This window comes from Danio aesculapii, chromosome 19, assembly GCF_903798145.1.
Source record: "Danio aesculapii chromosome 19, fDanAes4.1, whole genome shotgun sequence".
Taxonomy (NCBI): Eukaryota; Metazoa; Chordata; class Actinopteri; order Cypriniformes; family Danionidae; genus Danio; species Danio aesculapii.
In genome coordinates this window covers 24,120,163-24,147,785 of record NC_079453.1, presented here as the reverse complement: position 1 = coordinate 24,147,785, position 27,623 = coordinate 24,120,163, and the positions used below count along the sequence as shown (strand labels likewise).

At 34.9% G+C, this 27,623-nt stretch overlaps 2 protein-coding genes across 3 annotated transcripts; one reads left to right on the top strand and one right to left on the bottom strand.

Moving 5' to 3' along the window:
* Positions 1-266: 266 nt before the first annotated feature.
* LOC130247252 (tripartite motif-containing protein 16-like) lies at positions 267-4,693 on the bottom strand. The gene is made up of 6 exons (XM_056480481.1): positions 4,042-4,693; positions 3,852-3,947; positions 2,892-3,125; positions 2,627-2,777; positions 2,488-2,547; positions 267-967 (listed from the first exon to the last, which is right to left on the bottom strand). Exons 1-6 carry the CDS (start codon positions 4,612-4,614, stop codon positions 411-413), a joined length of 1,671 nt encoding a protein of 556 aa, XP_056336456.1. The 5' UTR covers positions 4,615-4,693; the 3' UTR covers positions 267-410.
* A 3,354-nt stretch (positions 4,694-8,047) lies between these two features.
* On the top strand, positions 8,048-26,905 carry seh1l (SEH1-like (S. cerevisiae)). Of its 2 annotated transcripts, none has more exons than XM_056480029.1 (9): positions 8,048-8,286; positions 8,669-8,719; positions 9,807-9,953; positions 11,185-11,396; positions 11,489-11,587; positions 15,553-15,693; positions 17,125-17,282; positions 19,776-19,923; positions 26,508-26,905. In XM_056480029.1, the coding sequence occupies exons 1-9, from the start codon at positions 8,176-8,178 to the stop codon at positions 26,671-26,673; spliced, it is 1,233 nt and encodes a 410-aa protein (XP_056336004.1). In that variant the 5' UTR covers positions 8,048-8,175; the 3' UTR covers positions 26,674-26,905. The 2 variants fall into 2 exon arrangements, with proteins under 2 accessions (XP_056336004.1, XP_056336005.1); XM_056480030.1 differs by lacking the exon at positions 26,508-26,905 and adding an exon at positions 22,458-23,212.
* The last annotated feature ends 718 nt before the right edge of the window (positions 26,906-27,623 follow it).

Here is a 27,623-nt window from a genome sequence, read left to right as displayed (position 1 = left end):
AGAAGCAACATCATTCCAGGGTGGAAGCAGAATTTCATGAAAACATAACCAAGCTTGCTTTTTTTTGTCTGTTTAACTTGTACATTGTAACTAAATACATTGTGTCAGTTTTGACTTCATGTAGACATTAATAGTCTCATGAAATACATCCATCATTGTTTAACAGAAGATATATACAGATCAGGCTGTTAAAAAAGATCATATGTAAATCACAGGAACACAACTGTAAAAGATTTCTTTATTGTATAAGTGAAACTGAACAAACTGATCTCATTCACAAACTTTTCAAACTTGTTCATCTGTACCTCATCCAATCAAATGATTACATTAAAAATTGTGTTGTCACTAAGTAACATTCTTGTAAAACCCGATAATATAGTCAAATTATATTATACAATCCCTTTGGCCAGCTATATGTCACAAAGTTTCACTGTTGCATTTAGTAAAGATTTTCTAAAGAGGTTTAAAAAAGACACATAAAAATAAAACCCTGGATAGAGAGGCTGGGTGAATCTGGTGTGGACTCTGTGGATGAGGGTCATTGTGTCAGAGACACTGTAGAAGGACAGAATTCCTGCACTGTGATCCACATATACTCCTATTCTATTGCTGGGCACTACAGTGAGATCAGTTTTTATGTTATTGTGGCTGAATGAACAACTGGAGCGAGAGCAAGACAAACTCCAGGACTGATCATTGCATCCAAATCTAGACTCAACGTCACCCTCTCCCTTTCTGCTGATGCTTTTATATGACACTGAAATATCTATATTTTTCCCACTCCACTCCACCTCCCAGTAGCAGCGTCCACACACACTCTCTCTACACAGCACCTGACGACACTGATCAAATCTGTCTGAATGATCAGGATAATTCTGTCTGCTAGATACAGTCACTGCTCTGCTCCTCTTAGACAGACGGAGAAATTGATGAGCCGTGTTCGGATCAAGAGTGAAACGACAGAAATCTAAAAGAAAACAAAAAACAAAACATACAACAAAACTTTTTCTGGATCTGCATTAACAAGACACAAATACAATTAAATCAGTTAACAATCTTTATCATTTATCAATCAGTTTAACCTTTCTTATGTGATGTTATCACTTTAAATGTGTTAGTGGATTTAACATCATAACAGCACAGGTTTACATTGGGGATTTTGATCTGTTTATCTCTTACTTATAAATCACTGTTGTTAAAACCTGTTTGCTAGGATCAGATGTTGTGATTTATTTTGGACAATTTTGTATTCAAATATTTAAGGTTTATTAAAACTAACTAATATAAACAACAGTTTATAAACAGATATGATTTTAGGCTTATTGAATGAGAATACTTTTGATAAACTTAGACAAAGATTAGAAAACACACAAAGTATTTAAGAGGTAGTAAATGGATTTATATTTGGTAATTTACAGTTCACTGGACTACAGAACATAAAATATATTTGAATGTTAGGGCTGCACGATATTGGAAAATGTTGACATTTTGATATTTTGTCTTTATAATATATTGCATTTATTCATTCATTTTTCCTTCGGCTTAGTCCCTTTATTAATCTGGGATTGCCACAGAGGAATGAACCGCCAATTTAACCAGCATATGTTTTACACAGCGGATGCCCTTTCAGCTGCAACCCATCACTGGGAAACATCCATACACACTCATTTACACACATACACTACGGACAATTTTAGCTTACCCAGTTCACCTATACCACATGTTTTTGGACTTGTGGGGGAAACCGGAGCACCCGGAGGAAACACACACCAACACGGGGAGAGCATTCAAACTCCACACAGAAATGACAACTGACCCAGCCGGGGCTCAAGCCAGCGACCTTCTTGCTGTGAGGCGTTTGTGCTACCCACTACACCACCGTGCTGCCCGATATATATTGCAATATATATAACATATTAAGATATAATTTCACCAGATGACTTGAATAACTTTTTTTGCTTAGATTGATTTAGATTATATATTTTTAGGTTAGTGAAATATACATATATTTTTATTTAATATATTATATACATATGATAAACAAACTACAGTCATATATGAACACAATGATGAACAGTGATTTGCAGTTGTCTGCAGAGTGTCTAACAGTATTCGGTTACAGAAATCGAATAATTAAAAGTAAAATATCATTGCATAGTCTTCATCATATAAATTGTTCAATAAATGAATCTTTATTAAACTTCTTTATGCTCTATTAAAATGCTTTGAACGCTCTTAAAATGCTTACATAGTCACAGGCCTTAAAAACACATGCACATGATTAACTTTCACTCTATTATGCTTAAATTCTGCAGAGTCTTCACAAATCTCATGTGTTTTGACCGTTAGTTCCTGGATATCTATAATCCCAATTTAACATTGCATATCTTGCGATGTAACTATTGCGGATACACACATTGCGATATCGATGCTCAAACGATATATTGTGCAGTCCTAATGTATGTTTCAATTTTCCCAACAACTTACACTTTAGGAAGTCATTCCTGCTCTCATATTCTGGGGTGGGAATGATCTGGATGCATGTCACTGTGAAAACAGCACATATATCATTTCACAACACTTACAGTGTTTTAATTTAGTTTTCATCTCATCTCCAGTCTTTTACCTTGACCAGATATCTTTTCAGTCTCCTCTCTGCAGAAATCCTCCAGTTTCTGTCTCAGTTGAGAAACAGATTTTCCTACATCATCATAAGAACTAACAGTAATGCTGGGAACATCTGGAGATGCCGGAGGAACAGGGAGAGAAGCAAAACTCTACAAAAACAAAGTCAAACAACTGACAATATATTTAAATAGAAAATGAATACTATTCAATGGTCAGTAGATGCAATGTGAGTAAAACACTTGTGATGTAAAGACTGGTTTCACCTGGATGAAACAGATGTGATCATCTGTGTGTGAAAGCTGCTCAAGCTTAGATTTCTTCCCTCTCAGATCATCAATCTCCTGCTGCAGCTGATTTAAGAGTCCTTCAGCTCGACCGACTGTGATCTTTTCTCGATCTCTGATCATCTGTGTGACTTCAGAGCGTTTTCTCTCAATGGAGCGGATGAGTTCAGAAAAAATCCTCTCACTGTCCCTCACTGCTGTCTGTGCAGAGCGCTGTAAACCACACATCACAATTACCTCTCACAATGTTAAAAAATATCTATTTCTCTATTTAAAGGGATAGTTCACCCAAAAATGAAAATTCTGTCATTATTTACTTGTAATCTACTTGCTTAAAACTATTTGACTTTCACTATTCATGCTTGAACTCAAAATAAGTTATTTTAAAAAAGGTTGTAAACCTGTAACTACTGACTTGCAAGGGCAAAATCTAATATGGATGTCAATGGTTACAGGTTTCCAGCTTTCATCACAATATCTGCTCAATATTCAATCAATTCAATCAATTTTGCACAATATATTATGTTATATATTCAAGAAGATTTGGAAGAAACTTGAAACTTGATTTGGAGTAAATTGTGAGTAAATTTTCATTGTTGGGTGAACTATCTTAGTTGCCCATTTACTCTTTGAAATTGCATTATATAACCTTGAATTATCTTCCAGCAACTTTAACCAATCTCTGCATTTAGAGTTATTAATTTATTTACAGAGTATTTCTTTGTCAACAATCGTATACTTCTGTTGTTGGTGCCAGTTTCAGAAAGTTTGGTTGAACATGGCTCTAGTTGACATTATTAAGAGTGAAAGTTCTTAATTGACCAGTTCTCAAGAGCACACCCATCAATGCGCTTCACTCAAGATAATGAAGTCAAAAATCACTGAACAGGACTTTCTGGATATATATATAAATCAGTGCAACTTTTTCTTGCATTTTACCCCATGAATCTTTACAGCTTCTTTCAGCTCTTGAAGCTTCACCTCTCTTTCCTGGATTTGCTGCTGGAATTCTTCCTGTATCTCTCCTAAATTTTTCTGTATGAGAATACAGAGAAAATAAAGTGAAACTGAAAGTATGTGGCACTTGTGTTTGTCTTTTCATTAAAAATGAAAGTGTTTCAGACCATACCTGTTTCTCTGTCCTCTCTGCTGAAGTTGACACAGTTTCATGATCTTTGTGTTCATCCACCATACAGAGCATACAAACACACCTCTGGTCCGTACGGCAGTAAATTTCTAAGAGTTTATCATGTTTCTGGCAGATCATCTCCTGAAGCCGTCCATTGGCGTCCATTAGATTGTGTCTTTTACCTTTGAAGAGATTCTCATGTTGTTCAAGATGATTTTGACAGTAAGAGTTCAGACACACCAGACAGGACTTGATGGCTTTGTGTTTTCTTCCAGTACAGCTGTCACACTCCACGTCTCCATCTCCAGCAGGAACAGCAGTGTGATGTTCAGTCTTCTTCAGTTGCTCCACCACTTCAGCCAGCATGGTGTTTTTATTTAAAGCAGGTCTTAGACTGAAGGTCTGTCTGCACTGAGGGCAGCTGTAAACTCTCTTCTGATCCTCGTGATCCCAGTAGTCCGTAATGCAGCTCATACAGTAACTGTGTCCACATGGGATGGCCACTGGATTCTTCAGGAGCTCCAAACACACTGGACAGCTGAACTGGTCCTGAGAAAACCTGGATTCAGCCATTTTACCGCAGACACACAACACAAATAAACAGCACTTATGTTCCGTTTTCCCAGAACTGGAGATGTGATTTCCTGGTTCTGAGATTTATAGACGTGAGCAAAACGGGAGTGACCATAAAAAATGCATTCAAACTTCCTCGAGGTCCACTAGAGGGCAGTCTCGTGAAACACACAGTTGGATGCACATGTTTTAGCAAATACTATGTATAAAGTCTCTGTAAGAAGCTTTGTTTATATACAAACATGATTTTGCACTAATGAACACTTCTCTGTGTACATTGTAGGGCTGTTTATGATAATAACATTTTAACCAGCACTCATTAAATGCATAAACCAGAGATTTCAAGTGAAATATTAGCAGTTAAGCTATTGCTGAGAAGTCAAGGATTTGTTTGATAAAGGATATTTACTTTTGTCCACATTGGCTGAAATCCTTAAGCATCCAAAAAAAAAGTGCAGGTAAATAGTCAACATGCAATTAGTTAAATAAAAAAGTAAATGTATTAAAGGGCTGCATGGTGGCATAGTGGGAAGCATGATCGCCTCACAACAAGAAGGTAACTAGTTTGAGCCTCCGCTGGATCAATTGATGTTTCTATCTGGATTTTGCATGTTCTCCCCGTCTTCCTCCGGGTGTTCTCCGGGTTTCCTCCGGGTGGTCCGGTCTGATTTCCCCCACAAGTCCAAAGACATGTGGTATATGTGAATTGGGTAAGCCAAATTGACCGTAGTGTATGTGTGTGTTTCCCAGTGATGGGTTGCAGCTGGAAGGGCACTCGCTGAGCAAAACATGTGCTGGATAAGTTGGCGGTTCATTCTGCTGTGGTGACGCCAGATTAATAAAGGGACAAAGCCAAAAAGAAAATAAATGAATGAATGAATTTTATTAAATTGTATTTTCTAAAGATCTTTTTAAATGTAATTTAATTGAGCATCTTTATGAATTTTTTTATAATCAATTTGATATAGACTTTGAAAGGCAGCTAAATTGAACGGCTGAATGAACTGAACAATATTAATAGTAATGATAATATTATAACAATGATAATAGTGCGTGCGTGCGTGCATGCGTGTGTGTGTGTGCGCGTGTGTGTGTGTGCAAGAGTCATGGTTAATATCAAAATTGTACTTTAATATTTAAGTGTACAATGCAGTAAGAATGGATAGGAAAATAGGTAAATGAGGGGGAATTATCACATTTATACAAAAAGGTATCCAATACAGAGAAGTAAAGAAAGGGAATGAATTAGAATATGTTATTGTGGAGGTATGGTCAAGGTAATGTAAAAATAATACATTTTTATAACCCATGTAGAAGGGAACAGTTGAAAGAGATATGGTAGGATATTAATGGAAAAATCTCTGGTGTGGAGATTTTAATGCCTACAGTACATTATGGGGAAACAGAAATTACAATAATGGGAGAGTAATTGAAGAATTCATAGAAGAAGAAGAGCTAAGTGCATTGATGATGGGATAGGAACTAGATTGGATATAGCAAGAGGTAAAGAATCAGCAATTGACATTATAATAGCTACAAAAGATATTGCGAATAGGTGTGAATGGGAAGTATTATGAGGTATAGTTGGAAGATCATTACCCAATCAAAACACAAATAGGTATAGAATGTGTAAAAGAAATTGAAGTGAAGTGGATTTTAGAAAGAGCAGATTGAGATCCATTTAGGGAAATCAGTGAAGATTGTTTGCAAAAGATTGAGGATTATTTAGATGTTGACAGTATGTGTATTAGAGTTAGAGGTAGAATAATTGAAGCAGCAAGCATGGCAATACCTAAATCTAAACCTAAAATGATTAATTAAATGGTGGATGGAGTGTAAGAAAGATATAAAGTAGAGAAATACAGCATTTTTAAAAATGAAAAGAACACACAACTTTCAAAATCTCATTGAATGCAAAAAAATCAAAAATCAAATAAAGAATATTGGAAACAATTTTGTCTATTGAACAACACCAGTAGAGAGAGAGTATGGGGAATGATTAAAAAAATGAAGAGAAATGGAAACGAATATGCATATCCAATGCTGATGGATGCGTAGAGGGATGCAGTTTGATGTAGGGAAAGATGACGAGGAGCAGGTATTAAATATAAATTTCTCTGGGACTGAACTTAGTAGGACATTGAAGAAATTAGGGACAACAGCTCTAGGTAGAGATTAAATTGGTTATGCTTTGCTGGAAAATCTGATAAAGGAAAGGAGGTGCTGTTGAGGTTATATAACAAAATATGGGAAGGAGGGATTATTCCAAAGGAATGGAAGAAGGCAGTTATCATTTCCATTAAAAAGCCTGGGAAAGATCCCAAACAGCCAACCAGTTATAGACCGATAGCCTTGACATCGCATATGGGGAAAGCGATGGAAAGAATGATTAGTGACAGATTAGTTTACTGGGTTGAAACTAAAGGAAAGCTATACCAAAGTTGATTTAGGAAAGGAAGAGGGACAATGGATCCAATTTTAAGTCTGGAGGATGATATAAAAAAGCACATGTAAACAGGGAATCAGTTATAGCAGTATTTTTAGACAGAGAAAGCTTATGACATGTTGTGGATAGATGGAGTGTTAATTAAACTTGACCAGTTAGGAGTTAAGAGACGTATACTGATATAGGTTAAATAATTCCTTTCAGAATGATCCATAATAGTAAAAATAAATGGTACATTTTATTACAATTTATTTATTGTTCATCTGATTCATGTACAATGCAGTCTGTACAGTAATATTTTCTGTCTTTTAGTAGATGTATTATATGAAAGACTTGCTTTGTTTACCACATAAAGTAAATCTAATTGGATTTGCATTTTAAACATTAAATACAAGTTAAAAAGATAATATTTTTTATTTCACATATTAGGTTTTAGTTATGATGCTCCCAAAATTCTCCGCAGAAATGGCCAAAAACGTCCGCAGATTCTGTCTGGCCCGACACATAATCAATAAACATGCAGATGGGATGTGTGAATAAAAACAACCAGGAGACTATAGATCATGTATTGATGCACTGCCAAATATATCACACAGAAAGAAATATATTATTCACACAGTTACAGGAAAACAAGTAGAACCTAACATAGAGAACATCTTAAAAGTGGAGCACAGGTGATGTGTGTTTTAGATATGTGTAGAACTTTTTGAAAGGCACAGGGTTAAGTAATAGAATTTAGTATTTAGCAGAATAGTTATCTATGGTAATATAGCTGTAATATGCAGAAGGAAAGGGTATTGGTTAAGGGTAATCAATAGGAAAAAAGGATTTTGGAGAAAGGTTTTTGTAGGTTTTGGGTTATTGGGTTTTGGGTATTTGGGTTAGTTAACTCGTGATTTACACTCCAATCCAGATGGTGGCGGTAATGCTCCAAAAAGCTGGTTACCAACCGCCAAAAAAAAAATCACAAGAAGAAAAATTCGAGGAAAGAAACATGGCATCGCTACCGTAGAGCTCAATGTTTCTGTTGAAGTTTGAACACCCTTCTACTGATTCTTTTTCTAAACTGTGTGAGATATTTTAAAGGCCTAATTAATAGTTAGTTTCCATGCAAAATGTTTGTTGCGAAAAGCATCGCAGCGGATCATAAAGATCTGATTCACGATGTTTCCTACGACTTCCATGGACGGAGGATGGCGACCTGCTCCAGTGATCAGAGCGTCAAGGCAAGAAAACTAAAGTCGAATTCAGATTTATTGCATGTACATTGTCCATAAACCCAATAAGCTGCTTATATAGGCTCTATTCAAAGTAGTGCATACGCCTGTGATTCAAAGAAAACCACAACCATGAAAGAAAACCATGACAAAGAACCATGTCAGACAACCATAGTCTTTTTCTAAGTTACGTTACATTTTCTGCAGTAACGATATAATAACGTGTTTACGGAATGTTAAAGGTGTTGGTCTCAATGTAGGCAGACTTATAAGCCATTTTCCGCTTGTGGCTAATGCATACAGACGTTTAAAGCTGATGAATATCGGTTCTTTATCACATGTTTATAACTGTCCCCCATTTTAATGTTTTTTTATTATTAAACTGTTGTAGGTCTGGGATAAAGGTGATGATGGAGAATGGCACTGCACTGCTAGTTGGAAGGTATGAGTTATGTTTTTATGTGCTTTGAGTATGAATTTCAGGGTTGAATGTAGATTTATTTGTCATATTTTGCAAAGATGCCTAACTCGAGCAAAAAGTGATGTCAGAAATCTAACAATTTGACCTATACGATGACAGATTGGTGTAAAAATAATCAGAAATTTCATACCTATGTTTATTTACCCCTTTATAGAGTACTAATCGAAATGCTCATTAGGAAAAAAATAGGCTTTCTGAACTTTTATGGTTAAAAAAACATGTAATCGGTGCTTTTCAAAGGTTTGAAATATACTTACGGTTGTGGCCGGATTGAAACACCTTTTACCCACAGCACATAAATAGTTAACTTCGCGATAAACAAAACATAATTTGATTTTTAACTGTATTTTTTATTATTATATCTTTTGAACTTTTTCGTATCAATGTGTTAAAGTAACAAAAAGACTGATGAAATAAATAAAAAAGCATCCACTATTTCTCTTTTATGCTATTTCTCTAATAAACACTATTAAAGCATTTTATATGTATAAAATATGTAATATATTGACATCATCAAATTAATAACGCATCAAATTTTATGTGTGCATAAAATTAACAACCATTTGGAAAATGAAAGCAAAACCAAATCCCGGACATTTTAGTAGATTTAGAAATCCCGGCCGGATGAAAAAAAGGTACAGGTCTCTGTGGGTCTGCAGAGCACGAGACTACTTTTCAACTACTTAATCACTAGCGGATGTTTGTTTATATTGTAAAATATAAAAAAAATAAATGTGTCACTAAATATACTTAGGCGACTGTTAATATACCTGGGCAGCCCGCCCAAGTAGTCTATGTGTGGGAAGCACTGTATAATAATCAATGAATTTATCATACATGGCTCTTCGCCTGGGATAAAATACATAGGGATAAAATACATAGGAAAGTTAATAATAGTTAGGAATTGTACTATATTTTAGATTAATAAACAATTGCATACCAGTGAGTAAATCCTAGTGTGAAGGGCAGTGGCAATAATTGATGATAGATTTTACGTTAATATATTTATAATTTTGTCTGTATTATTGTGAATTCTGTCTGTCTGTAGACTCATAGTGGCTCTGTGTGGAGAGTAACATGGGCACATCCCGAGTTTGGTCAAGTCTTGGCATCTTGTTCCTTTGACCGCACTGCAGCTGTGTGGGAGGAGATAGTCGGTGAATCCAACGACAAACAACGGGGGCAAAGTCATTGGGTTTGTAAAACTGTTTTTCAGAATGTTTCAGTGCTGTCAAGTCTCTAATAGTACAGTGAAAGTGTAAAATACCTTTTTTTTTTTAACAATCAAAGTGTGACCAAACATTTGTACAAGATTAGGGGTGTAACTACTGTATTCATACTGAACTCTTTAGGTATGGTGCAAATGTACAGAAAGCAGTCCTTGTTTTTAAAGGTTTCAATTAAATTTATTATGCTAAGTTAACTTAATGGCACTTAATGGCAAAAATGGGCAGAAAGTCGGCGCAATAGCCTTGTGGTTAGCGTGCTGACATATGGTGCAGTAGCACTTCAGGGCGTTCCTCCAGCACTTTCTGTCCCTTCCCCCCCTCTCTCCCCCACTTCACTTCCTGTCTGAAATTCTGTCCCATCTACTTAATAAAAGCAAAAAGGCCAAAAATAAATCTTTAAAAAAATGGTCAGAAATAAGTAAAATGTTTAACTCTAGGAAACTTGTAAAATAAGCCTTTTTCCAAAAAAATTGCAGTGTTCCTTTGTGTAGAACAGGAGTTTATTAAAAAAAAAACAACAACAACAAAAAAGCAGATACTTAAATCCTGTTTCATAGTTCAGATTAGGGTTGACTTCTGTACCAGTTCATGCTAAAATTCTAAAAATGTCTATTTCCTGCAAACATTTGAGCACTGTTGAGCAGTTCCTTAAACACCTTTATTTGGCCATTGTGTTCAGATGGTCAACACATATGACTGTAATTGTTTCTGAAGGTAATCTGTTCAACAGCGCTCAAGCTAGCTGGAAACAGACGTTTTAACTTCAGTATTGATTGGTTCTAAAGTCAATACTTTTGAAAACCCTAGTTCAAGTTTCATTATTGTGATGGCCTGTCTTTGTCACATTTGAGCACACCACACACTAAAAAGAGTTATGGAATAAAGGCAAAAAGTCTTTTTTTCTGCCAAAAAGTCTTTTTTTTTTTTAATGTTTTTAATTTATTGATTAATTTTTGCTTGGCAACATCTAAGAGAAGGAATTTACAAAAGAAATGCATCTTAATACAAAAATTAAAAAAACAGGTCATATCATCTTGAATCACTAAACCTTCCAGATATGTCAAAGTTAACAATGAGGCAATATATTATGTCATATATTTGTTTTGTCTATGTTATCAGTTGACATAAAGAGTACAATCTGTTATTAATTTTCATGTCATGATGTTCGTCCGTTCATTTCTGCTGTTGCTTGTACAGATCAAGAGAACCACACTGGTGGACAGTCGGACGTCAGTGACCGACGTAAAGTTTGCACCGAAGCACATGGGCCTGATGTTGACCACCTGCTCTGCAGACGGCGTGGTGCGCATCTATGAGGCTCCTGATGTGATGAACCTCAGCCAGTGGTCACTCCAGCACGAGATCTCATGCAAACTCTCCTGTTCCTGCATCTCCTGGAACCCCTCCAGGTCTAAACGCCTTTTACACAATCGCACATAAATATAAATTTGAAAGAAGCCATTTAGATTTTATAGTCTGAATTGTTTTTTCTGCCGTTTAGTTCTCGAGCTCATCCTCCAATGATAGCTGTGGGTGGCGATGACAGCAACGGCCCTTACAGTGGCAAAGTGCAAATCTATGAGTACAATGAAAATACAAGGTATGAGTTCACTGCATCAGTTTTTAGTTCTTAACCAGGCTTACAATCAGCCTCTTTCTACTCTTTTGTATAATGCCAGGTCTAAAACAAGATTTTAGTGTATGGACAAAATTATGTAGAAAAAAAAATCACATTTCATTCATTTTGAATAAATGTGAAGGAAGGAAGAATACAACATAACATTTATTTTGTATATGTATAATGTGTATGTAAATGTATGTATATATATTAGTGCTGTCAATCGATTAAAACAATTTACTAATTGATCACACTTTTTTTTGCAATTAATCACAATTAATCACATTTAAAAGACTGAAACTTGTAATTTTGGCTATTCAAATGTAAATCTATTGTAAATTGAAGACAAAAAACTATTTAAATTCAAAATATAATTGTTTATTAGAATTTTTGTTTATCTTGTAACACAGATTTCTTCATGTAAACAACATACCCACAATAAACCATCAAGATCCCCAAACTGTTGGCTTGACAGCCATTTTTATTACAGAAATGAAAACACAAGCAGGTTTGAATTTCAAAACAATCAATGCCAATAAAGAAAAAATTGATTTCCACATTTTTCTAAGTGTAACTATTTAAAGTATTGAATACAAACAATTATACTCATTAAAGTTGTATTGCTGAGAGTTGAGAGCATTAATTATAAAGTAGAAACTATTTTGCTTAGTCCTCCTTCACATTTAGCCAGTTGCTAAGACAGTCCAGTCTGTTGACATTATCGGGGGACAATGTGGCCCTTTTGTTTTGAATGATGTGAGCTAAGTGTGAGAACAGTCTCTCACAAGCAGGATCACTGAATCAGCATATGCATTTCGGTGCCTAATTTTGGTGCCACTGGTACTGCGAGGACGTAAGAATCATCAAGCGGTACATCAAAGGCACCCACAGGTACGCGTTCTGTCACACCAAAGAGTAATTCTTACAGGGACTTTGGTCACATAATCTCTAAACATTTAAACAACTTTGAGGGACACGTTTAGGCATTTGTTCTTGTTGCTACAAGCACACACACACACAACACACGCAGGACAGCACAGCCGGAGCGACTCCCTTCAGATTCAACACGCATGATCGCGTTCATCAAATTTGCTTAAACTAAGTGTTCTTAAATATGGCTATATTTCACAAGGATTCTGACACAGCAACGTGAAGCAGATGCTTTACAAAAGTTGCGTTTAAGTGGGAAACACGACAGAATGCGCCGTCTTTGACAGCTCGCGACATCACCTGAGTTTCACGGAGTACATTTACATGGACACCAATACTGCAAATTTGATTTGATTAAGATAATACTCTGATTAAGAGTGTACCATGTAAACGGCGAGTTTTGATTACCTTAAAGCAGTGGTTCTCAAACTGGGGGTCGCGGGTGGCTAAAATCAGCTGTCAATCACTCAGTCAACGCCTCCTGTGTTCAGACGACAGGAGCTGCAACCGCGAAAATTTAAGCGCCGAAGATAAGAATGAAAACAGCACTGACAGATTTTGTCTTAGAAACACCTAAAGCTACTAATAATGGCACATCTGATTACTGATCATGTGGTGAATGTTAATCCACCATCTACATTTTTCAAAGAGTGGATAAAAGACTTCCATTGGCTTTAAGTCCGCTATGAAAATAACTAAAGCATTCATTGTAAAGTCTGTGGGACGGAATTTTCAGGTAACTGCCAAATCTACACATTTTAAGCATGACAGGTTTTGTTTAATCCTTTATTTAATCGCCAGATAATGTCAGTCGTGCAGCTATATGTAAACGTTAACACCACGTACACCATCGCAAAAGGGCTTGCACTGGCTAATATTAAACTAATATTGCAGCTCATGAAAAGGCCGGTATTGCTATTAAAATGACCCATGCATTTAATAAGGTATATGTCAAAAGCATCTGTGCAATATCAGACACCACCTGTGAGAACACAGCACCGTTATCGTTAACAGATTCATTAATGAATTAATGTCAAGCAGTGCGTGCAGGGGCGGTGAGCGGTCCGTCCGTGATATCTTTTGGTCACTCAATTGTGTTATAAAAATGTATTTCATGTGATAACGGGATTTCATTGAGACATATTTTCCTCACGCATGCATATATATATTTTTGCTTGTTAGTTTTGATTAGTATTGATTGCAAATGCAATAAATCTGTTTATAAAACTTGTAGTAACAGTGCGATAATTGGTGGGAGCCACTAAATTTTGTCTGGTGTGAATAAAATTTTTAAAGTTAGGAACACCAGTACTACCTAGAAATTTTTTTTTAATTTCGAGCCCTGTAATGTATAGTGAATATAGTTAAAATATTGTGAACAGCTTAAAAAAAGTTATTTTTATTGTTTGTATATGCTTTGGTAGTGGGGGGTCGCGAGTTCTTGATGACCTTACATTGGGGGTCGCTGGTTTAAAAGTTTGAGAACCACTGCCTTAAAGGACCACAGAGTCACGAAATGCGGAGGTTTTTCTTTCCGTTCAGCATGTGGTATCAAATTCCATCAAAACAAAAGTCCAAAGTTTAAAAATGAAACATACGAAATTAGATGAAAATCTGGAGAAAACACTGGATAGCCTGGTGATGTGACATTATTTGTTTTATACTAAAACTTTCCTTCTAAGCGTGCTTCCTTGGTCTTATCCATATTTCTTTGCATGTTGAACACCCGTCGATCACAACAGGAAATAAAAAAAACTGCAACTGCGGTAATTGTGTTAATTTAAAAAAAAATTTTGTGTTAAATATTTCAAATTAATCGCATACGTTAAGGCACTAATTTTGACAGCACTAATATATATATATATATATATATATATATATATATATATATATATATATATATATATATATATATATATATAGTGTATAAAATTTTGTAATTCTATAAATTCAATTATTCAATTGAACTTATTAGTTTTTATAAATGTATCAGTATTTATTAGTATTATAAATTCTTTACTTTTTTTATTAGTATTTGTAGGTATTTATTATTAATATATTGGTAATTCAATCATCTGCACTACAAATGAAAATATAAAATAAAACATGTCTTGAGTTTGAAACATGTATTGACCTAATTTTTTCTACCAATAGGAAATAAGCGTCTCTATTTCAGTTACATATAAGAAACATTAAGTACAAACGCTTCTAAAGCAGTATTAAACAATGCTGCTTATTTATTAGCTCAGCTCGAAATAGCATGTAGCGCTAGGCCAGAGCGAATTTCACAGGTATTTTACAGACTAGTGTACGTCACATGACAGCTAAACCATTCTACTGGTGTTCAGTCAGTTCTCTGATACAAAACACAAATGTCTCTGGGATTTTGAAAACTAGATGAAAGCCAGTTTAAATGGTACTGAAATTTTAGCTGAACAGTGTGCCAGTTAGTAGGGTTTTACTTCAAAATTCACATTTTTTTTACCACAAATCTACTATGGTAACACTAACTGTATTGATTTCTGCTATTTTCTGCACTTAAGTCATGAAATAAAATATTTAATCTCAAATCAAAGAAGTAATGTAGTATAATTTTTAATTACAAATACCATAGAAACATAGTTTAGATACATTAATCTGCAAGTTGATGAAAAATGAGCTCAAGTTACTAAAATTTCTAAGCATTTCTAAGAAATAGTTTTTATGTGACTTATATGTTTATTATTTAGTCAGTTCAACTTATTCAAAGTGATGTCAGAGTTGACAAATTCAAAACAAAAATAAAAACCGCATCTGTAGTCGTTTTTTTGGAAATAGCTTAAAGTGTCTGCTGCAAAAGTCTATGAAATTCATTCTTTGGGAAGTTATTACACGTATGTGTGTTATTACACTTGCGTTGCTACCAAATTGGTTAGCGTTGGTTGTCGTCATATCATTTATTTGGAGCCTTGTTATTGTGTAATTTTTCTTTAATGCATGTTATATTGTGTTTGTAATGTTTTTTTTGTTGCTAACAGAAAGTATGCCAAAGCAGAGACATTGATGACCGTGACTGACCCAGTGCATGACATCGCCTTTGCTCCAAATCTGGGGAGATCATTCCATGTGCTGGCAATAGCAACCAAAGACGTTCGCATTTTCAAACTCCTACCACTGAGGTTAGTAGGTAGTAAAAAAAATGCAGCAAATCTCAATAGGATAATTCGCACAATAGTGAAATCTCGGAAGAGGTCTCAAACAAGATTTTAATGTATGGACAAAAATGAGCACAGGCAAAAGGTCATATTTATCTTTATTTAATATTATTAGATAAAACGTATAATACCTCTCATAAATTCCATTATTGTTTCTGCAAATAAACGACTGGACCGATCTGAATGTGCTAATATTAATAATAATAATAATATATTAGTAAATAAATCAGCTTCACTAAAACACATATGGCTTGCTCTATTCTGTTTAACACAAAAGAAGATATTTTGTAGAATGAGGTCAAAAGGAAGTCAATAGCTGCTATTAAGAGTTTGGTGCACCACCAACATGTAATTACTGTCAAGCTGCTCTCACCATAAAATATTTTATTAGAATGTGAAATTTTTAATACCATTAAACAATTTTCATAATGAAAACACTGGATGTTTTTAAAAAGGGATCACCAGGACAATTTTTTTACTTATTCGTCAAATATTGAATTGAGAAATCATATTTAACTTTTTATTATACGATTTTTGCGAATTCTTTTATTTCTATTTATATATTTATTTGTGTATAATTTCTTATTAAAATATGAAGGCTTTCTTATCATGTAATGCTTTTATGTATATTGATCATCTTGCCATGAAATTAAGTTAAGAATTTTACATTAAGAATTTGGTTTTCTTGAAAGCATTCTTTAAAATATCTTCCTGTCTATCTGTCATAAATGAAAGAAATATCCACTTATCCGTACATTTTGGGATGAGATCTTTCAAACAATCTCAGAACTGTAATATGTTTATCTCTAAACACCCCAATATATGTTTTTTGAGTGATGACTATGATCTTAAACATTTACCAACATAGAATATGTCATACTGCACTAATTGCAGCCAAGAAGGTTATTTTATATTGCATTCTACAACAAGATTAAACCGAGCTAAAACCAAATTATTCAAACTATGGTCTTAATAGAGGAACTTTCTTTTATAATAACTAGATAAGTCAAAGTGTACTGAAAGATAAATAATAATGTATTAGAGCAGTATAAAGGTCACGTCCCACCTCAGAGTTTTTTCTTTTCCTGTTTATTGTTATTTTTTTAATTTCTTATCTATTTTCGTTTAATGCAAACTTTGGCTTGTATATAGTTGTTGCTAGCTATGTATGCTGGCTTTGTTCTGTAATAAACAAACAATCATAAAAACTAAACGAAAAAAATAAGCTAATATAGGTTTGCAAAAATGGTAGTTGAGTAAATGATGACAAATGATTTACATTTTTGAATGCGGAGGTCATTCCTTTTATTTAAAAACGTTGGATGTGTTTTCCTCAGAATGCTCGGATCTGGTTGATTGCTTTGTCACTGTTGGTTTGTGTTGTGTTTCTGCCAGGAGAGAGAGCGCCAACAGCTCTGGTCCCACTAAGTTCGAGGTGCAGGTGATGGCTCAGTTTGACAGTCATAACTCTCAGGTGTGGCGCGTGAGCTGGAACATCACCAGCACTCTGCTGGCCTCCTCTGGAGATGACGGCTGTGTGAGGCTCTGGAAAGGTCAGTCGTCAACTCAGTCTGCTTCCTGCTGAGTAAACCTTTTGAACTCCGTTTCACCATGAAAGTTCATTATTATGAGATTAAGAGATGATCTTTACGGTCGATATTAGGAAGTCGGTTTCCACAAATTCCCAAGAACAAATGTGTCAAACTCCAGGAGGGTCACAGCCCTGCTAAGTTTAGTTCCAGCCCTACTTTAACACACTTGCCAGTAGGTTTTAAACAAGCCAGAAGGACTGAATTAGTTTGATCAAGTATGTTTAATTAGGGTTAAAGCTAAAATTCGCAGAGCTGTGGCCATCCAGACACTGAGTTTGACACCTTTGCCTTAAATATTTAGGGTGTACTCACACTAGGCTATCTGAACCATGCCTACACTTTTGACCCCCATATCCCAGATTGGTTGATAAGTGTGAGTGCTTCGTGAGTGCGAATTTCTTTCTTTTATTGGCCGGCCCCGACCTGGTTGGATGAGGTTTGGTTTGGGCTTATGTGCGGTACACATGTAGTGTGAGTGTGAAAACATTTAGGGGACTGTTTCATATAGATTTATTAATCATTTAAAAGAGAATAGTGATGCATTTTGAAAATCTCTCACTATTTCTCCATAGATTTCTGTTACAGCTCTATCAATAACGTGTATAGATTTAGTTAATTGATCAACAAATAATCGACTGTAGGGCTGCACAATATTTCATTTCAGCATTGATATCTCAATGTGCACATCTATCCACAATAGTCACATCACAGGAAGTGCAATGTTATTGTTTTTTTTAATGTTGGGATTATTGTTTGGCGGCCACAGTTCAGAACACGGAAGGTTTTTGGAGTCATTGACTTTACCTGTAACGGAGTGAAAGTTAATTTTGTGTGTGCGTGTGTGTGTGCGTGCGTGCGTGCGTGTGTGTGTTTAAGGCCTGTGACTGTGGGCATTTAGGCACAAGAGTTTACAGTTTCAGGAACATGAAATTCTACTGTTTGTAAACTTTAATAAAGATGTTTTTTTTTTTTATTGTTTATACATTGAAGACTATATAGTGCTATTTTACATTTGATTAATCAATTTCTGTACCTGAATACTGGGATGTAAAATATTTAACTTTTTTTCTTTCCCACAATAATTCCCATAATCTTCCAGAATAATCCCAGTCAGTCTAAATTAATAATTTTTCTCCAGCTAGAGCTATTGAGGCCATCTGGTGAAATTGTATTCATATTGTAATATACAATCACTGCCCTTTTTATTAGGGACACCTTACTAGAATCGGGTTTGAAGCCCCTTTCGCCTTCAGATCTGCCTTAATCCTTCATGGCATAGATTCAGCAAGGAACTGAAAATATTCCTCATAGATTTTGATCCATATTGACATGATAGCATCACACAGTTGTGAATCTCTCATTCCACCACATCCCAAAGGTGCTCTGTTGGATTGAGATCTGGTGACTGTGGGGGCAATTTGAGTACAGTGAACTCATTGGGATGTTAAAGAAACCAGTCAGGGATGTTTCGCGCTTTATGACATGGTGTGATATCCTGCTGGACGTAGCCAGAAGATCAGAAGATGGGTACACCGTGATCATAAAGGGATGGACATGATCAGCAACAATACTCCGGTAGACTGTGGCGTTGACTCTGTGCTCAATTGGTACTAATGGGCCTAAAGTGTGCCAAGAAAATTTCCCCCACACCATTACACCCCAACCAGCCTGAACCATTTATACAAGGCAGAATGGATTCATGCTTTCATGTTGTTGATGCCAAATTCTGACCCTACCATTCGAATGTTGCAGCAGAAAGCCATTCTGCTCTGACCTCTGGTATCAACAAGGCATTTGCGCCCACAGAACTGCCACTCACTGGATATTTTCTCTTTTTGGACTATTTTCTGTAAACCCTAGAGATGGTTGTGCGTGAAAATCTCAGTAGATCAGCAGTTTCTGAAATACTGACTAACCTGTCTTGCACCAACAACCGGCCAATTTAAAGTCGCTTAAGTCACCTTTCTTCCCCATTCTGATGCTCAGTTTGAACTGCAGCAGATTGTCTCGACCCTGTCTACATGCCTAAATGCATTAAGTTGCTTCAATGTGATTGGCTTTAACAAGCAAAATTAACTAAATTTGTGTTAACAAGCAGTTAGACAGGTGTACCTAATAAAGTGGCCGGTGAGTGTAGATTGCAGCAAAACACAACATCACAATGTCAAATTGTTCCAACATTGTGCAGCCCTAATTGACTAATTCTTTGGCATCCCTAGTTCAGATTTCTGAAAGACATAATTACAGCGATAAATAGAGGAATTATTGTTTAAACTAAAGCCTTTACAGGAATAAATTACATTTTAAAAATGTTATTTAAAATTGAAAACAATATTTCGCAATATTCTTGTTTTTATCATTTTTCATGCAGCCTTAATGAGCTGAGAGACTAATATGATGTGAAAATTGAAAGAAAACCCAGTGTGAGTTCTGTTGTGAAATGTTTGTCTTCAGCTAATTACATGGACAACTGGAAGTGCACAGGGATCCTGAGAGGAGATGGGAGTCCAGTGAATGGCTCTTCTGGACCCTCTGCTGCTCTGAGTGCTGTTGGCGTCCCTGGAGCTGCTCAGATGATTGTTGGCGCAGCTTCTGCTGGCAGGTGGGTAGCGCTGCTGAGATTCACAATTTAGCAGTTTGACCCAGCACTTCATTGATTTGGCTTGAACTTTTAACAGCTAACTTGTATACAAAATAAATAAACATAGAAGATAGATGGAATCTGATTAAATATCTCAAATGCAAATAGTGCATTTCATGCTCTGGGTCCAGAACTATATAAATTTTTTTATCAACAGATTTTTGTAAAGACTTCTTAAAGCATTAGAAGCCTTTGAACCAGCAATTTCCTTAATCACAATATTATAAACTATTATTAGATGCAAAATGGGGTTAAAAGTCAAACTAAAAAAATAATAACTTTACTTACTGTAGCAGCTTTAGTGTAGGCATGCTTTGCTAAAAAAATAGAAGTGATGCATTCAAAATATGCATGCCTTACTGCCTTTGTATAGCTATCTGTTTGTTAAGTGTGACATCATGGGAAGCGACTTCCGTGTCCAAGCGCTTTATCAAACTGTTTGGGAAAAGTCAACAAATGGTAATAATAAACGTTTACAAAGTGATGTAATACTTTCAAAAATCACGATTACAATATATATAAAACCATGCTTAATATCCAATGGCCAGAAAGTGATTCATTTTTTACAAATTGTCTAAATTTTGGTATTTGTGATACAGCAAGTCCAGAGACTGTTGTGTACACCATGATTTTAAGTAAAATTCCCTTTTATGTGTGATGTAAACGAATATTTTGTCAGTTCAAATGAGTAGCGGCTTGGACAGTATTCCATACGTCACCGATACATCATGACTTAACAAGCGGATAGAAATATTATAGACCACTTTAATTTTTTTAAATAGGTTTGAGTAAAATGTTAAGATTTATTTATAAATGAAAATAGCTGATATTATTTCTTTCAAGTTTCAAAGTATTTTCATTTAAACCCAAATGTTTTTTCTTAACTTTTCTGAAGTGAGCAGGAGAATTGTTTTGAAATTAATGTTAAATAAATATAAATATATTACAAATCATGTCTGAAACATGGTTCTTACTTTATGCTAAACAAATTTGGCATGGAAATAACTTTATTGATGTGGAAGAATCATCATCAACAGTAGCTTGCAGAATATAAATAATCATCATAAAATGATGAAAAAAAGAATAATAATCATAAGTCCAGAAAGATGAGAAGTTTAAAGTGTTCACAATGCAATGTATACAAATATTTTAGCATTTCAACAATATATATATAAATATGTCATCGTGGAGCTAAAAAATTATTTTTAACTCTCTGTTGGGGATTTATTTGGTAGTTGGAAGCATTATTTGGTATCATGGTGCTTCATTTATGAAGGTTTAGAAGTTATTGTTTATAATATATTTTTATTGAGAAAATTCCCTGTGAAATGTAATTTTTATTCAATTAGGTTTAAAGGTGCGGTATGTTAGTTTGACACCCACTGGTTGAACTAGGTATTGCATTCCTGGATGACAAACAAACACAAGCACAGCTTGCCAGATTGAGGACCAACAGGAGCAAGTGACTATCGAGCCTAAAAGCTGATTTAAGTCATAAAAGCAACGGCACGCGGTAAAAGGAATATTTTCCATAATAAAAGGAGTTTTTGTTCTAACCAACACCTCGAATTGATATGTTAGAAACGGCTTCTGTTTCTTGCAGCTGAACAACAGAAAACTGACAATGTTTACCTCAGGTACTGCTCATGTGCTTTATTCAGTCTTAGATGCTAACAATGTGAATTTGAATGCCATTTTACATGATATTTTTTGCCATATACTGAAATCAGCAGCAGATCACTTCAGATCGTGAAAATAAAATAAAGTGTTTGAAATTGAACCTTAGAACTGTGACTAACAGTTAACATATTAACAAGCCATGTTAACGAATATCAATCGTTTGGCATGTACATAAAATAATATTAAAGATGTCATGTAAATAGGTTTAATGTATTAATTAGATTATAAACATTACCATTTCCTAAGTGAGTGCATATTCTGTGCTTCTGAATGGCTGTATTTTTAATTTCGATCGTGTTTCGTCTGGTACAATCTCTGTACGCAGATTGCATCTCATTTTGGGGTATGCTACTGTCCACCAGAGGATCGCATTTCGGTCATGGGCGCATGCTTTGAGAGGCTTTTTGAATGAATGAATGAAATGTGCTGTTTTCCAACAAGGCAACCCAGGGGTGCTGAAATATAATTGGCTAAAGTGGCATTGGGTGGGTAAAAAAATAAACAGACTGCGTTCCGGCACGGAAATCACATTTTCAAAGCAGAATATCTGACTTCAGCATTGTTTTTCAGATAAACTAGAATGTTCACTTGGCATGTTTTTTTAATATCTGTAAACATATATTATGGCATTTTCTTGCTTTAGAAGAGTCAAAAACTTACATACAGCACCTTTAATTATTTTTATAGTTTAAAACTGCTGCTTCACTTTAATGGCTTTATTTAAATAGTTTTTTTAATAAAATGTATTTGACTGCCTTTATCTATTTTTAACTTGTTTTTGAATTATTCATAATTATGTGTCTTATTTTTAACAGAAAGAAAGCTCAGCTGATGCCAGGCTAACAGCATAGTGTGCTGATTGGCTGCTTGCTGCATGCAAATGCACAGGATTGGATGAGAACTCATTGACCCCTCCCCTGCACGGTGTGGCACCTGCACACTCTTCTAGCTACTAATCCGACAGAAGTGTGTGTGTTTATGATCTCTTAAGCGGCTGATAAAGGAACTGTGCCTGTGTGTGTGTTGTTCAGTGGCACTTACCTGACATTAAGCGTTTTTGTTTTGTATTATTGAACAACTAAAGTTGATTCCCAGCATCAATATGACTTTCTTATTATCAATGGTTGGATGTGGTGATATTTATTTTAATACTTCTAATGCCGTTTTTAAAGCTTCAAACATGAATCTTTTCAAAACAGTTGTAGCCCTGATGGCTTTTAAAGAAAGAGTTCACTCAAAAACAAAATTCTTCCAATGTTTGTCTTCATATTCACTCAAAAAAATTGTTCTAACTACACATTTAAAATTAGCTTAAACAACACAATTGTTGTTAGTTGTGTTAAACAACACAACTTGAGAGTTTTTTGGGGGACAACTGAATTGTTTTATGATCAGTCAACTTAACTTTGTAAAACCCCTTCATTTAATTTAATAGATTTGCATTTGAATGACATAAAGGATTTGGATGGAACCCAGCATTTTTTACAATGTTGTTTTGTAATGTTTACACCCGAGTTCTCATATGCAAAATGAGACATCTGGATTTTAAAAAAATAAAATACTAACTTAATTTGGTTGATTGCATTTAACTTCTGACAGTTTAAATTTTTTAATGAACTCTTCCTTTTAAAGTGAGATCACACACAAAAAAATTGATGATATGTGTTAATTTGCTCACCATCAGACAATCTAAAGCAGGGATGGGCAAACTCGATCCTGGAGGGCCGGTGCCCCTGCATAGTTTTGCTCCAACCCTAATCAAACACACCTGCTTGTAGCTTTCCAGTGATCTTAAAGACACTAATTAGGGTGTTCAGGTGTGTTTGATTAGTGTTGGAGCAAAACTCTGCAGGGACACCGGCCCTCGAGGATCAAGTTTGCCTATGCCTGATCTAAGGTGTAGATGACTTTATTTTCTTCAGCAGTACATTTAAAGAAGGTTTTTAGTGCTTAGTAATTCTGCAAATTCAAGTCAATGGCTACTTTTAATAGTAAAAAACATACAGGCAAAACAGAATGAATATCCTTCATCTTATGAAGCAAAACAATCAGGTTTGTGGAAGATACCATTATTTAAAGTGTTACAGTTTGTCAATGCTCTAGAATTTTATGGATCACCACAGTTTTGGTCAAAATATCTTTTTAATGTTCTACAGAAGAAGAAAAAAATCAACTACCCCTTGGGTAAATATATTCTCAGCAAATATTCTTTTCTGGGACGACATCCACAAACTTGGGCGTCTAAAGAGCTCCACACATGTTTGTGCTGTTGTTTGAAGCATGTGTTCTGCGGTGTGGACAATAGAGGGAGATACTGTATCATTTCAGAATTGCTCAAATCTTCAAATATGGTCTTGGAATTACTAACACTTAACATTGTCATTTGTTTAACTAATTAATTTCCATATTTACGTTACTGCTCTTGGATTTCGGAACAGACAGTTCGCGCTAAAACAAGCAGCTTTCTACTGTGCTAAAACTCTGATAGTGATGGAACATTTGACATTGAAGTTCCTCTTAAAAACAACATTCTGTATTGTGGTGCCACTTGAATTGGGGTTTCTAAAGGAGAGGATTGAAGCAGACTAAATCTATGTTTTGAGTGTCTTTTTTTTTGTAGAATGAATTTTTTTTGTCGTTCTGATTTCTATAATAAAAACATCTCTGAGTTATGTGGTCCTCATTCTGGGAGACCTTGTAGGAGAAATTAGTTGTTCTGAAAAGACATTTAAAATATTTAAATATATGTATCAAAGTTTTAGAAATGTCTGAAAAATTGCACTTAAGTTCACTGTGACCCCTATAAATTTAAGTACAGACAGACTAATTGTGAAAATGATGATACACCATGTGCGTAATTTGGTATTGAATGCAGACTTTTAAAAATTATTTTAAAAGTTGTACTTATTTCTGTGAAATATCAGCAACTACAAACTTTTTCCTCTGCTAGCTAGCTAAAAGGTACCTTTATAATGTTATAGTAACACAATAATTACAATTAATTGAAATCATTTATTTGATTAATTAGCTTTATTTGTTATCATGGACTTACAATGAACAATATTGTTATTCATAAAACACTTAGTTTCAGAGTTTACTAATGTATTTGTTAACTTTAGTGAATGCACTTATCTAACATGATTCCATTTTTGCTAATGTTAACAAAAACTCGCATTCTGTGGAATACTTGACTAATTAATCGATCATGACATTACAAGGTATGTTATTCCCAGATGACCACACACTAATATTATGTACTCACCGGGTACTATGAATGATCTTGGCCTTTAGCGAGTATGAAAAGCCATTGTTCTTGACTCATTGGCGCCATCGTGTGACGGATCAATTTTGGAGTCGTGAAATTAACTTAAAGTGATTGACACAACATTGAGGTGCTTATTTTAACCATGCGAAAATTAATGACAAAGTTTCGGGCTTAGTGTGCAATTGACTTTACACGGGCAAGAGTTGTGTGAGGAGAGGTAATGAACAGCGTTACTTCCACCCTGTGAAGGCATCTTCAACAAAAATGGCTGCCCACTTTTCTGGATGTGTGTACGTGTTTTACTCACGGCTTCAAACGTGTGTGCGCTTACTTGGATGGGCTACATTCCGAGGACAAATTCAGGGTGATGGGTTACCATTTTACTTGACTTTACTCTACCCTCACCCCACATATTACATTCACAGCCATTAATGACGTATCTAAAATCAAATAATATATTACTCAAGTAATCATACTCTTATATTGGCATATATTTGAAGAAACTGGCGGTCATTACAGACTCGAGTCTATTTGTTATGTTATTGCAATAGCTTTGTACATCTGAATTGCTGGACTTTTGTAGATCCCCTCAGACTCTGTCAATATTGGGTGGAGAACATCGATAAAGAGCCATTTTCAGTTATCAGATGTGGGTCTGGACAATGGTTTTTCATAGAGTTGCCTCTAGGTACTTTTGCATAGGTTAATTGTACTCAGCCTATATCAGGGGTGGGCAGACTCGGTGCTGGAGGGCCGGTGTCCTGCAGTTTAGCTCCAACTCTGATCAAACATAGTATAAAAAGTAAAGGAAGATTAACACAGCTGTTTTTTTTACCATTAGGGTGCAGTGTAAAGTCTATTTTGTTTTAAGTGAAAACAAATGAAGGGTTGTGAATGCATCTGTGCTCTGCATGCATATATATATATATATATATATATATATATATATATATATATATATATATATATATATATATATATATATATATATATATATATATTTATATAAACACACACACACAGAAAACTATTTGCTAAAACTTAATTACATCACTCTGTCTTAGAATTAGAGATTTATTTTGGCTGTATTGGAATGCTTTTATTTATTTATTTTTAAATAATTTAAGCTCAAGTTTACATAATCTCTTGTGACCAAATGACATCATGTAACAGATATTGTTGACAAAATTCACACTTCATTAAATCTGGAACATTTTTAAGTCACCATAAAATTAAAATGGACCTTTTTAGTATTGCAGTTTATTATAAACAATTTATACCTGCACAGCTTTTATTCATGCTCCTTCATTATCTTTAATGAAAATAACTACCCAGAGTCTAACCAATCAATTCTCCACAAAATCCCTTATTTGTTTTTCTAATTCAGTAAGCCATTTCACTCAGGTAAATGTCACAATAGTGAAAAAAGACTATTGCAGCTTCTGTTCGCATTCAGCTTTAACTCTCCTCTAGACAATGTTATATTATGTGATGTCTATTTAAGTACTTATTTTTAATTTAAATTCATTTATCTTTATTGTTTCTTGTTTTCTTCATTGTTTGTGCGTGTGTCTGTTGTTGCCTCCCTCTTCTCCTCCAGGTATTTCTTCCCTCATCTGGACACCCCCAGAGCTGGATCTCGCCTGGCTCATCTCCTGCCTCCCCCTTCTCTGATTGAGCAGATGTATGAGACTGATCCCACACACACACCTCAGCTGCACCACCGACACATCAACTCCACCAACCAACCCACTGAGCATGACTGACAAACACACACTCCTCTGCTTTTCAAGCTCATTTTAATCTCGTGTTCAATTGTAGTCATCAGAGAAATTGGTCTTTGTTTATATATTTATACATGCACACAATAAATGTTGGTGCATTTAAACAAAACAGTTTTATTAAACAGTTTTGTCTAATTTCCTAAAATAAGAGTGTGGTCAGTCACAAACATCTTTAGGAGCAGAAAGGTAATAATAGTTGTACATTTTTTGCAAAAAGAAAAACAACAGTTACAAAATGTCAACTGAATTATATAATATTTATAGTTCTCGTGATTTTTATTTTCTTTATTAAAATGTTATGATTCTTCTCTAATGTGTGTAGTTCTTCAACATTTTATGTCTGAAAACATTAATTATTACATTCTTTCAGACCTAAAATGTACATATATATCAGAACTTCTACAGCCTCCTCACTCTGTGTATTACTCCGCCCACATAGAGTGACAGCAGACCAATAAACTCTCTACAGTTTGACAAATATTGCAGCTGTTGGACAAAATAATGTTCTTTTGAGGCTTTTTTAGTTGAGAATGTAGTTGTTTAGATTGCAACTATGCAGTTTATTTCTAAGAATAGTGCCTATTTTAAAATATGTATTATTTAAAAGTTGAGCAGAGCAAAGACGGTTGACGTTGTCCACCCACAAGATGACAACAGAGACCGCATAATAAGCCCTTAGAGGAGAAAACACACAATTAGGGCCAGACGGAATCTGCGGATGTTTTTTGCTATTTCTGCGGAGAATTGTGTTAAAAATCTGCAGATTTCTGCTGAATTATTTTGGGAGTATCATAACTAAAACCTAATATGTAAAATAAAAAAATATATATTTTTAACTTGTATTTAATATTTAAAATGCAAATCCAATTAGATTCAATTTATTTGGTAAACAAAGCAAGTCTCTCATATAATACATCTACTAAAAGACAGAA